Source organism: Pundamilia nyererei, unplaced genomic scaffold, assembly GCF_000239375.1.
Source record: "Pundamilia nyererei isolate P.nyererei 1_Seehausen unplaced genomic scaffold, PunNye1.0 scaffold00005, whole genome shotgun sequence".
In the NCBI taxonomy this organism is placed as follows: domain Eukaryota; kingdom Metazoa; phylum Chordata; class Actinopteri; order Cichliformes; family Cichlidae; genus Pundamilia; species Pundamilia nyererei.
This window is the reverse complement of record NW_005187406.1, coordinates 4,988,327-5,001,836: the sequence shown is the minus strand read 5'-3', so window position 1 is coordinate 5,001,836 and position 13,510 is coordinate 4,988,327. Positions and strand designations below refer to the sequence as shown.

The following is a 13,510-nucleotide window of genomic DNA, read 5'->3' as shown; positions in this document are numbered from 1 at the left end:
TGTAGGTACTCTTTCAAATGTTCACTTGTCTAAATGTATCAAAGGTCCAACAACTTGCCACGGCCCCTTCAGCTATGAAAGGAACAGTTAATATATGCATGGTTTTACCTGCACTTACTCTTGTATAGACTGTATAAATGCACTTGAATACTGATTCACTCACCTACATACATACTTCAGTGAATTTGAATGGTGGTGTATCTCCTTAGCGTAGGATAAAAGCTACGACTGATTAATGCGCACGAACAGTAACACTGCAAGCAGGAAGAACCACATCTCACTGATACAGTTATCCAATGATTTGCAGATCCTTTCATGTGGAAACAAATATATAATACAAACATGTTCCACTGAGTAACTGATGTTGACATAGCATTTTGACAGCTTTACTCTGTATGCACCTTCTGCCTGAGAGACCTGGGTCTTGACCAATGAATGCAGTCAATTAAACCTCATAGCAACATGTGTTAATAGATATATCAGTGAGAGAAGAAGGTGAAGGAAATAAAGAGTTCCTGCAGGCTGTAAGACTGAAGCATGAGATAGAGAAAAGGCATAAGAAGGGAAGACCCGCAAAATGTGTTTGTTTTTTTCTTTTAGTGATATTTCAGTGGTACTTGACCCTCTTGTATGTGTATGTATATTGCATGTGAATTTACAAGAAGTGGTTTTTATGTGAATAGCTGGATTAATGTTTAACTATACATGGAAATAGCTACAATTATTTGTCCTGCAAACCGAACAGGCCTTTCAAAACTTTGACCAGATGTGTCTATGCCATTATTCAGCCAGCTATGTAATCAAAGGTGCACCGTCGTTCTTTGACAGGTGTGTGTAATAAATGCAGCCGAAATAAAGCCAACAAACTCTCCTCAGCTGTGCAGTGAGGACTTCGTGGTGGATAAATGGGTCAAAAAACACAGGGGGGATGGCGTAACGGCCTGTTACCATACTCATTGAAGTCATCTATTTTTTCTCAAGCTAAACCCCCCAAAATTGTTTTTGTGCATTTACATAAGCAAAAAGTACTGCACAAATTTTATGAGCAATCCCTCATTTCTTTTCATTTTGCTTCCGAGGACCAAGATCTTTTCTTATGGTATTGTTGCTTTTTCACTCATTTTCAGTAGAGTGCTTGTATACAACCATTTGCAGGGGAATATGTTAAGCCATTTAACAATGACCTAAGGCTTATTCAAACATATTAAAGTCACCTAAATCTACAAGTAACAGACAACTTAGTAAACATTTACATTTTGCATTTCTTTAGATATCACAGTTTGATAATCATAATGTCGTATTTTTGCAGCAATAAGGTGATTGGCATAGAGCTATTAACTGAAAAAAGTGGCCTATCTTGGCAAAATGTAACTGGACAAGAGGAAATAAAAGAAGTCATAAAACTGTCCACAGCAAATAAGAAGTATCTGGAAGTCAGGTCCATAAGAAATAGAAATACAAGACCTGACAGGACCTGACAGATGCATCTAGCCATTCAGCTGATCGATCTATTGTTTGCCAAACCCTCATCAGAAAGTCTCAGCTGAAAGGTGGCTATCAAGAAGCCATTCTTATGAAAGAGGGAGAAAAGGTATGCCAAATTGAATCCATCTATCCATCCATCCATTCGCTTCCACTTATTATGTTCAGGGTCGAGGGGGGCGCTGGAGCCTATCCCAGCTGTCTTAGGGTGAGAGGCGGGGTACACCTTGGACAGGTTGCCAGTCTGTCGCAGGGCCAAATTGAGTCCAATGAATCCATAGATCAAACTTTGAAATCTTTGGATCAAATTGTTGTCGATGTGTGCTAAGGAGAGAGGTGTTAAAGTGTCAAAGCCAAATGTAAAACAGTAAATATGGTGGAGGAATTGTCCTAATTTTGTTTTGAAGCACACACCGAAATATGGTTCTGAGAAGAACTATATTAAAACATACATCATGTTCGTGAGCAGAGAAATAGAGACATGTGATATTGTTACTTTTTCATGATCCTTAGCAATGAAGGAGGAAAGTTAGAATCAAACATTTGCTATGCAAGTCACTCTCTTTGGGGAAAAAACCATCATTTGTACAGTCACAGTGATGCAAGCAGCTACTGCCATTGCTTAAGAACACATGACTTAAATCTCTGCTGGTCCTGCATACTCAATTTCAATAACCACAGCAGCAATTTTGTCCAATAAGAATGAGTAAATAAGGTAACAGATTATATTATTGAAAAAGACAGTTTAGTCGTGTAGGAAATTCAGCTGCAAAATGTAAGATTTGTTATTGGAATGAATAATTAATTATTTATTTTATGAACTGAATGAGTTTATCATCATTTTATCATCTCAATTGCTATAAAGTATCTTCAACACAGCATGATGTTTATTTTGTAAATGATGTTGCTACTTAGAGCATAAAAGATAAAGCAGGGTATTAAAGTGACGAAGAAAATGTATTATTATCCTACGATTGACAAGTTGCTTAGGAATAGTGTTGTTATCTTTAGTCACTTTAGTTTCTCTCAATCAGTTCCACATATTGCTTATTCACAGATGCTTGCAATAAAAGACTATTCATAGAGCCATATTTACGCACTTGAGCATATTTTGCACCAGGTAAAATATTTCAGTTAATGTCAGTGTGAATGGCTGATTAATTTGATCATCTCCCACTCTTACTTACAGTGTTACTTCAGTTGATTGAAATTTGCAGGCATACCTTTATGCACAGCTATCTTAAAGTCCCAGCACAGCATCTTAATCCAACTGAGGTCTTGAATGTGACTGGGTCATTGTTGCACCTCAGTTCTTTTCTTCTTCGGCCATTCTGTTGTAGATTTGCTGTTTTACTTGGAATATTTGTCCCACTGGAAAACTCAGTCTGGACCAAGCTTTAGCTGTTGGACAGATGGCCTCATATTTGAATCTAGAATACAGAAGAGTTCACGGTCAGCTTAATGGCTGCAGGGTGCCCAGATCCTGTGGCTTCATCACTTCTTCGTGTCAGTGCTTGATATTTGACATGAGGTGTTTCTGTTAATATGCTGTGCCAAACCTATGGGCAATCATCTTTATCTGAAGGACATTGTCCCAGAATGGCCTGGCCCTAAGGGTGTAATTAAATGGAATTTAACTGTATTTTAGCTGAAATTCTCTCTCACGTTGTACGTATGCTGTACTTTTTGGGGCGTGGGCTGTATTATGGAATGGCTCCATCTTGTCTAATTTCCAGCTATACTTTAAGTATACTGTAAAAGCCTGAAAAGCCCCTGTATCTAAGATGGGGAAATATTGTCTGTTTTTCTGCTAAATTACCAGGACATTACGCAGTAGGTTACTTTAAAATTAATTCCGCACTACTTAAATTTACTTACATTTAGGGATGTCAAAGAAAACCGATACTCAGATATTGTTTGACACTAAAGTTATTTTCGAATTTGATATTAATTTGCAAGAATATCAATATAAACAGTGTCCTTGTCACCTCCTCCACCTGGCACAGTACTTCAGAGTGCACCATTGCATACAAACAGGCACACAGCTCCTCTCCCCGCTAACACTTGAAGAAATTAACATTCATAACACTGAAGAAAACTTTAAAATAATTTTAAAGAGGTCACCACGGCTCTCATTTCAATGACACTGAAGTATTAGACAGTCATTATAAATGTCACCTTGAAGTCGCACACGTTAACGTTAGGCGTTCAACTGTTAGCAGCTACCCGATAGCCACATTAACCACCTGTTATCATTAACTTAGCGGCTAGCAGACTGCAAATCAAGGATAGAATATTGAGTCATTCCTTCTGTTGTTGCAGGATGAGGTCAAAATCGTCCCAATGGTATCAAAAATGTTATTGGGTATGGAGTATTTTCCTGGGTTCTTTTTGTAGTAGTTTGAAATTCTAGTATCATTATAACCTTACTTACAGTTGTAACTATAATTACATTGTAATTTCAAATAAAATACACTGATATTCAATTTAATTACAGCTGTATTATCGAGTGTTACTTTCTTGTGATTTTTTTCAGATGCACCTTTGCAAACCTAAGCCATGTTGCCATGTTCTTTTAGAGAGAAAAGGCTTTTTCCTGGCAACCCAGGCATACTTTTTCAGTCTTTTACTACTACCTTTTTGTACTGTCATGAACTTTAACATTTAACCCGCTAATGGAGGGCTGCAGAGTTGAAGATGTAGCACTTTGTTATCAGTTTCTCTAACCACTATATGGTCTGACCTTGGGGTAAATTTGGTGGGATGTCCACTCTTGTTAACACACACTTTGATGCTCCAGACCTGCATACTGAAAACTTCAGCTTTTATTGAAGTGGCCACACTTGTTGATGATCAAATATTAAGTGCATTTCCTTGGAAGTACCTGTTACTGTACCACTGCTGTTACTAACATCAAGGCTTCAGAATATTAGCCACACAAACACAACAATGGTTGTAATGTTGTGATTACACGTGTTTTATGGAGGTTGTAAGCAAGGAAGCAAGGAAGAGAAACAAGCAGAGCTGAATGAGACAGAGGGACGAGAATCTTAATTACGGCCATAATCATCACCGATTTCGCGCTCATTTCATTTTATGTGGCAAAGTTGTCGGCTTACATGCGGTGATGAATGGATGGTATGCTCTGTCAGGGAGCTGCAAGGCTTTCAATGCACTTCCTCTATTTCTCCCTCTACATGGGGTGTCTTCTGCTTAATGACTGACTCCAAACAAACACTGGCAGTTGGAGGAGGAGAGGAGGAAGAGTAAAGGAAAAGGTGCAGAAAAATAGAGAGGACAAAGTATGGACATAGATTAAATGAGAATAAATGAGAATGAGGAAGGAAGGGAAATAAGATTGTGATGTTGAACAGGAACAGGAAAAAAGATGATAAAGGGATGCAAATGAAGAGGTCATGGGAAGACAATACAACAAGGAAGTATGTAAAATGTAAGGGGACAAAAAGCAGAGAATAGGATGATAAAAGCAAGGTGGAAGGATGAGTAAGAAGAAAGCAGAAAGGAAAGAAGAAGAGCTGTAGGAACTTTTTTAAAAAAGATTAGAAAATGACGAGGTTAAAAGGAATCAGGGGTGGAAGTAGGTCGGGAGGAAGAGGTCAATGAAAAGACAGTGAGTCAGGAAAAGAGAACTGTAAATACACAAAGGAGTTGGAAACAGTGGAAGAGGAAAAAATGATAGAAGGAGAGAAGATGCTTACAGAAATGAGGCAAAAGCAGAACGAAACTCAGTGCAAGAAAGGACATAAAAGTTAAAGAAGAAAAAGACAACAAGAGAAGTGAGGGAAGAAACGAAAGAGGAATTATTAACTTCAGCCAACTGGGAAACAAAGCTGAATAGGTCTGCTTCAGTTGTTATTACCCTTTAATTTAGACTTCTAAAAAAAGGAAAAAACACTTACAAAAAAATCTGTTTCAATCTTCATCTTGCATTTAAACTGATATGTTTTACAACTGAACGGTTTATAGAGGTTATAGCTGGGAGGGAGTCCTACAGGTAATTTTTTTCAAGCCAGCAGATGTCACTGTAGAGCGACAGGCGATCCTTTTTACTACAGAAGAGGAAAAAAAAGGACATAAAAAAAATCAAATATTAAATGTTCAGGTGTATTTTACAGAACATATTCAAATAAATATTAAAACATTATTTTGTTATTATTTTCTTCATCTGCAAAATTTAAATTAAATTAAATAAATAAATTGAACCGCATTTCCCACAATGCACTGCAAGGTTGGAGGTTATCTGGACATGTGTAGATACCCACAACTGCCGCCTCTTTTTAGTGATAAATTAGAACTTTGCTCTGTTTATTGTGCAACACTTATTTTCCGCGCCGGTGTGTGAGTGCTGCGTGTCCGTTAGCGTCCACCCTGCGTGTATATGAGTGACAGCAACGCAGACGCTGAGCGGAACGACAGTCCTGCTACAGACAACCACCCCGCGCTGCTCGACTGCTGCGGAGGGCTCAACAACGTCGATTATTCCAAGGTAAAAGTGAAGCCGTGTCACAGGAAGTTGTTCCGCGTAACGTAGCTCCGCTTCCCTGAGAAGCTACATTTGTCTCTTGACAGACCGACTGAACTATTGAGTGCTGACCGCCGGAAAACACAGTCGGTACAGTTGGTAATTTCAAAATAAATGCACGACTTTCTTCATTCGGAGAACACGTGTTTACTATGACCAGTACAATGCAGTTTCAGCATAAAACACAGACGTAACAATTCTTGTCTGTTTAATTGAGCCATAACATGTATATTTTGTGACATGCAGGGTATTGTTATGCTCTTATTTTGATTAAAACAGAAGAGGTTATGTAACCGGCGCAGGTTGAAAAATGGAGCAGGGAAAGTGCCATGTTTGCTAGCTATTAAATTGTGCATTTCAAAGATAAGTTCATTATTATTGAAGTAATAATACAAATACCAAGCAGAACATTTTAACATTACATTTTCCATATCCATAAACGAAATATGTCTTAGTAAATTTAAAAAAATGATTAAAGGTTAGGTGTTATTTATTTATATATTATATTTATCTAACTCAGCCCATCATATTTTTATTTACATTTTTAAATGTAATTTTTAAAAAAATTTATTTTCATATTTTAATTTGTGTATGTATCTGTTGATGGCTGGCAACTTTGTGCAGACGTTTAGCTTCATTTCCACACATGACAAATATAAATATATGTAAAGACGAAAAATGCAAAAATGTAATTGTGTAAGCTGTTAGCCTACAGAATCTTGTGAGCATGTAATATCTTATCTGCTGCATATATCTCAACAAAGTAATGCTAACCTGTTCAATTTCCCTTTTCACTTTTCTTATCCTTCCAGATAAAAGATTAGCTGTGATTAGCCTTTTTAATTAAAACACACGGTAGTGTGAAGTGTTTTTGCCACCCTTTTGTCCTGCTCCATTAAATCTTGGCAGATATTTACTTACCATTTGCCAGTTTTATTCAGTTTTACCCCTGTAATGTAAGAACCCCTCTTCAAGAGAGGGGTTTGCAAACCCCTCCAAGCTCTTGTAATCCAGACCATTCCTTTAGCAAAGCCTTCAGGCTGAAAAGAAGTAAATTTTATGTAGTCACGATGCTGTCATGAAGTCTGCAGATCTTTCCTGTTGACTAACTGCAAAATGGCTTACAGTACTTTTGGCTATAATTCCCTTTTGGTGCTGACACTGTGAAGAACACAGAAGACACCCAAAGTAAACAGAGGGCATTAGCCTAAGGACGGATTTTATTGCTTTCCATCACTGGCGCCAATGGATATAAAGTGGAAAACCACACAGAGGAGCCTACTGTTTTTGAAAGAAATCTTATCGCTGTTGCTGCACTTCATAAAAATTAATTAATTAAGTAATCTTTACACCCTTCAGCGTGTTTCACTGTATGATCTGTGATTATTTTGCTCCTGCTTATTCAATATCAAAGCGCTGTACGAAAGCTTTTGATATAGCATGACTACGCGGTAACTGGCCAGTTCAAACCATAAGTCAAGGACACTTTGGTCAGATTAGGGAAGATGGTTGTATAATGTGTAATAGACTGTATATGAAAGATGAGCTGAAAATTGTTTTGTAGACTTTGCTTGGAATTGGCCGGTAGAGCCAGGGCCTTGTCATCTAATGCTAGTTCTGGCTAGTTAGCTTGGTTAACAAGGTGCATCTGCTATTTATTGTCATGTTATATGGAATGGATGTGACCTTAATTGACAAGTCAATTTTTTGTTTCTCTTATTTTCCCGTGGTTATTTCTTTCAGATGGACTTGACGCTGTTGGAAGCCTTCCTAAAACACATTCATGTTTACGACTCCCGCTTGTGTATTGCTGTGATTGCCATCCTTTTTAACCCTTTATTTTGGAATGTGGTAAGTGCTGCTCTAGATTGTATTAGAGCTTTTTTTTTAGCTACTAAATAAGAGTGTGTATTAGTTTTAATGTGTGTACTTCTCATCCTGTGCAATCAAAACCTTATTCTTCCATTGCCAAAAAGAGCAATTGTTTTCCAATACATTTTTGTTAGACTTTTCGATTTGAAACCTGTGACGGTTACCTTCAAACAGCAAAAGTCAATACTTAAAATTTTTTTAAAAAAAATCGAACCAAACAGTTGGATTGGAGGCCTGTTATTGCAAATAGGATTTGTAGCTTCCAAGATGGCTTCAGTGTTAATTCTGCGTTTTTTAGCATAACAAATGTAGGTCATCAGCATATGAGTTATCAGGTTGAGATCTGAACTTTAACAGGGTCATTAACACTGCCTCAAACCATGACACAGCCTCCATTGTTTTACAGATGCCTTTAGACACTCACTGTTGTCTCTCTTTTTTGTCTTCTTCCAAGTCAAAAGAAGCCACAGATTTTGTTTTGTAATTTGGCGTACTTCAGCCTTTTCTCCATGTTTCCCTTTCTTAAAAATGGTTTCTTAACAGCCACTCTGATGACCATTTCTGATGAGCCTTTAGTGAACAGTAGGTGGATCAACTGAAGGGGCAGATGCAGCCCTCAGGTCTTGTGTCATATCTTTGCTGTTTATTTTTCCTATTTGTTAAGGATAGGACTTTTATGTATTATTAATCTGCTGTAAATAGTTTTCTTTTGCCCTCCCTATTCTTCCTTTGCCCTCCACATGTCCACTTTCTTCACGTTTTTAAGGACTAACTGCACAGCATGCTGAGATATGTCATGTTTTTGGCTAATAGCAGTATGGGAGTCAACGTGTTGGAGATTAGTAACTAAGGAAGAGTCTGCATTCATATTTTTAGTCCTTTACATCATCAGAGGGTAAAGACTCATTACATAAACTTTTACGTGACGCTCCACAGATGCTCCAGGTATCAAGTGCAGGCATAAGTGCTCACGTCTTTCCCACTGATGGTAGTTATTGAGACAATTAAGTCAACACTGTGGTCTAATTATATCTGGAAGTCTACATAATACTGTAAATACAACATTATGTTACATAAAGCCAACTCAGCATATTAATATCTAAAGTACGTAAGCATTAGTTAGATTAAAAAAACATGCATATATATCTATACATCTTTAATTAAAACTTCACAAGAGGTCAAACAGATATATTGCATTTTCATATGTCTCATTGGCTCCAGCAGCCTTCATTTACTCTATGATGCTGCTGCTTAACTTTCATAATAACAATAACAATAATAAATTACTCTGCAGTGGAATTATTCTCTGAAATTGGCCTAATTTAACTAGAGTTTCACTGCTCCAACTGGTTCATGTGTCGGGTTTCGAAATTCATTTAATTAACCTTTTAATGATGACTCACTTGGCCATTTAATCTATCCACCGTAACACCTGCACAGCCCAGCAAGAAGCCCCAGCATGTTTGTCTTATGGAAGGAGAAGCCAATTATCTGCATTTAAGTAAATGTCACTGAGGTACTCATTTCAAATCATCCTGTTTCAGCGTTATGATGCAATAGAAGCTTTAAGTGGCTATAATGTGAGACAAACAGCGTTAGGATTTGCTCATATAGAAAGGTTATCAAACTTTTCACTTTTTTATTATCTCCTCTGTTTGAGCTACAGCGCGGTAATTGTCAAAGTTGTGACTACTCTGGATGGAGGTTTAATTAGATTTTATTGGAATATTATCTTGTTAAAGAGTGACTCAACACATTTGGGATGGATGGTGTTATTCTCTACCCCAACATCAGGCTAAAGGAACTGCCAGTGGGATTTTAAGAAGAAATGACAATCCCTTTGTTGTCACCTAAAGAATAAGGAAGATGATTGTACAGACTGATTTGATAGAAGGTAGTGGAAAAGTAAATGTTACACTCCCAGTTCACTTTTTCTTTTTGTGAATTAATATAATAGATGAGTTATGGAGGTATTTTGCAGCTAATAATGCTAGAGGATGTTTGGATTAGATAAGTTTCCTCTTGCTAACTGATCCAATAGATGCATTTCCAAGAAATATTTGACTGTTAAATTGATTGACAATTTTACAGGTTTTTTTTCTTGTTTTTTTTTTGTTACCAACTAGCTGCTAACTTTGAATTTAATTTAGCTGTTAGGAAAACGTTTGCTACAATGAGAACAGCATGAATAATAATTAAAGAGGTGAAATGTGATGTAACACCAGTTTGAGAATTTCTACTTTGAAGGTAGTTTATTGTATTTTATCCATTATTATCTATGTGCCAGAAGTGGCCATTTCTAGATGGGATGTTTCTGCTTTGGGTTAGCCGTCTTATGAATGTATAAAGACACAAATATGTATAATGATACAGTGAAGTAATATTATACATATAAACATGCCAGAATTTATTTTTTGTGTTGTTTTGGTAGCTGCCATTTTTTTTTAAGTGTATTTGCATCTACACGTTTAATTCAGTTTCTGACAAGTTTTATTAAAGCAGGCTACCTGATGAAAGTGTCAAAAAGTCAAAAACTGCAGTTCCACTAGTGGGAACCTAAGGCTGGTTAACAAAGGCACCAGTGCATCAGCATTGCACCCTAACCCTTGATAAGGAGCGTGGCCACTTTGACTGACATAGCCTAGACAGCATCTATTACTTCAAATTATCAAGCTAGACCTCAATGTTTAGTTTTTGTGCCGTTGGTGCCTTTGGGGGCATTTTAAATAGATTCTCTGACAACATAATGGCCTTCTGTGTTGTAAACACCAGCACTACATACAGTCCAATAACTTTAACCAACCTTTAAAGTTGCAATCTGGCACGTGTGATATTATTTATATGCTATTAGCATATAATATTTTTAGACTACTTAATTTATTTTAACACAGTCAAAGTAAAAATGTACCCTAGAGATGTTGTAGCCTGAATTATCTCTAAGAAGGATGAGCATTTAATTGGAAAGCTTCCAACACTCTCATACTTCAAAGTTGCCAGTCTACTTTATTATTAGTGAGCAAGGACATGAAGCTACTTTTGCTTTAACAGCTGCAGTGTGAGGTACACGGTGCCCTGTTAGTTGTTTAACACAACAGGAGATGGTTGAATTGACAGGAGAGTCTGTAAAAGCAAAAGCGTCTGAGCTGAAGATGTTTTGCAGTTTGGAACGACCCAGTAATTATCCTGTGGTCTGTCTACTGTCTGCAGATTTTTTTAGGTAACAGAATTTACAGTAGGTCACAGTCACACCGCATTGTGACAAAAGAAATACTTATAAGAACGCAAATTGTTTCCTGCTGCACATTCAGAGGGAGCCTAAATGTCCGGGTAAGACTAAAGGCAACTGAAGAACAGTTTGGAAGACATTCCCAGCCCTCTTTTGGCTTTGGGACCAAATTCTTTAGATGTGATCTCCTAAGAAGACATTTCTATTCTGTTTGAGTATGTCAGGAAAATAAGGACAGTCCTTCTTTCTGCACACTTACATTTTATTACCAAACTGACTGACAAAAATGCTGATGGTTATTTAAAATTTCATTTTTTATGTGTAGGTTTTTTTAATAAGTCTAGTTTGGACCAGACATTTCAAAATACTTCAGAAATCACTGTCTGTGAACACAGTTCATGCAGATAACATGATCTAGAAACCTGCCATCTTCTCTGGGCTGAAGCTCATTTAAGACGGACTGAGGCAAAGTGGAAAACTGTTTGGTCAGATTAATTGAAATTGTCTTTTGGGAAACATGAAAGAGGGGAGCGGCTAGTCCGCTTGTTATCAGCAATTTGTTTACAGACTACATCTCTGATGGTGCATAAATGCTTATAGAATAACCAGATTGCTCATCTAGAAAGGAATCATCAATGCTTGAAGGTATTAAAACTTTTTAGGTGAACCCCAACTATTTACCTGTTTTTCATATTCAAGTGTGAAAATTGTGTAAAGTATTTCCTCCCATTATCTGGTTTTATTTTCACTTCTGAAAAACACCAAATGCACAAATATCATTCATATCAACCACTTAATTTCACAGGAAAAATTTGCACGGCTAATTTTATTCTTTTTTCTTCACATGTAAATTAACAGATCACTGTGTCTGACAGCAAGTGCTCAAGGTGTGCACCAGTACAGGAAATACAATAGTAGCATTTTACCTCAGACACACAATTAAACGCTGGTCCAACAATGTGGGTGTCCTTCTTTTTCAGCATGTGAAGATATAAACTAATCTGAACTAAGTTATAAATAACTTTATTTAAAAAGTACTGCCATATTTTTAGATTTGTCTTAGGGAAAGGTATCATAAATAGTTAAATGAACTGGGAGAAAATCACCTTTCTATATATAAAGCAACATGTAACTGAAATGTTCTATCAGGAGGTGAGAGACATTCTGTAGAAGTTGTTATAGAGTGCTAAAAAAATCCGTATTTCCTGGTCACACAGCTTTTTATTAGAAAACTCCAGGTACCTATTAAAAGTCTCAGCATAGAGGTATAAGTCTGCAGTGAGGTACTACTGAATACGTGCACCCACACGTGGTTCGACCTGTAAAAAAGCAATCGCAGCTTGGCAGGTACCAGTCAGGAAGCTTTATCCCATTTGCACTCAAACTTTACACAAATAAAGAAAAGCTGTTTTTTATCACCATATGAGGCCACGCTATGCTAGTGTTTCCAAATCGTGTTTCTTATGCAACAAAATATCCCTGAACTGTTCCAACGTTTATACTGAATCGGATGATGTAACTAAAATGAGATGAAGCACAGAGCAGCTGCCCTGTTACAACGTGAAGTCGAGGCGCGCTTCAGTTAATCTTTAAATTAAACATCGTAATGGTGTTTAAAATGCAAGGTTGGTTAACTGCTCTACATCAGGAGGAAAAACACAAACATATCAGGATGTCCAACCTTCTACCTTTGGTCAAACACAAATTGGAGGCTGTTGCTAACACATGCTCAACAAACATGATAAAAACAGACTTGATTTTTGCAGAAACCAGCAAATAATACTAGAGTTGCCATCTTCTAATGGCTAGTATTGATAAAACTTCATATTGGAATGTAGAAGTTGTCCCATGCATGTCAGAGAGATACCCCCTACCGTATGTCACATTTGTATTCATCAGTCTATTAGACCCGTTGCCACTGATTGGGTGTAATTTGACATACTTCAGCCTTTTCTCCCAGGTACCTTTGCTGTAACAACCTTTCCCCTGAACCGTCTCTGCTGATGCTTCAGCGAACAGTAGATGGATTTTTTTTTTCTCATTTCCTAAGACATGACTTTCAGATACTGTTCACCTGATACTTTTTCTTTTTATGCCTCCACTTGTCCAGTTTTCTTACATTTTTAAAATCACACTGCATACCATGCTGACATACGCCAAGTTTTTGGCTAATTGCTCTATAGCATTAACCTTACTAGCTAAAAAAAAAATAACAACACTATTTTAGGTTTGTTGAATTGTTATCTCATTATCTTTGGCATTTTTCATAGATTCAGATAAAGTGTTTTTGTGATACAGTGGGGCAAAAAAGTATTTAGTCAGCCACCGATTGTGCAAGTTCCCCCACCTAAAATGATGACAGAGGTCAGTAATTTGCACCAGAGGTA

At 37.1% G+C, this 13,510-nt stretch overlaps 1 protein-coding gene across 1 annotated transcript in view; it reads left to right on the top strand.

Annotated features, from left to right (window-relative positions):
- Window positions 1-5,727: 5,727 nt before the first annotated feature.
- Window positions 5,728-13,510, top strand: part of pemt (phosphatidylethanolamine N-methyltransferase) — an 81,696-nt gene continuing 73,913 nt past the window's right edge. The window contains exons 1-2 of the mRNA XM_005721859.1: window positions 5,728-5,989; window positions 7,769-7,876. Coding sequence (XP_005721916.1) covers window positions 5,882-5,989; window positions 7,769-7,876 — 216 coding nt within the window. The 5' untranslated portion in view covers window positions 5,728-5,881. The remainder of the gene's footprint in view (window positions 5,990-7,768; window positions 7,877-13,510) is intronic.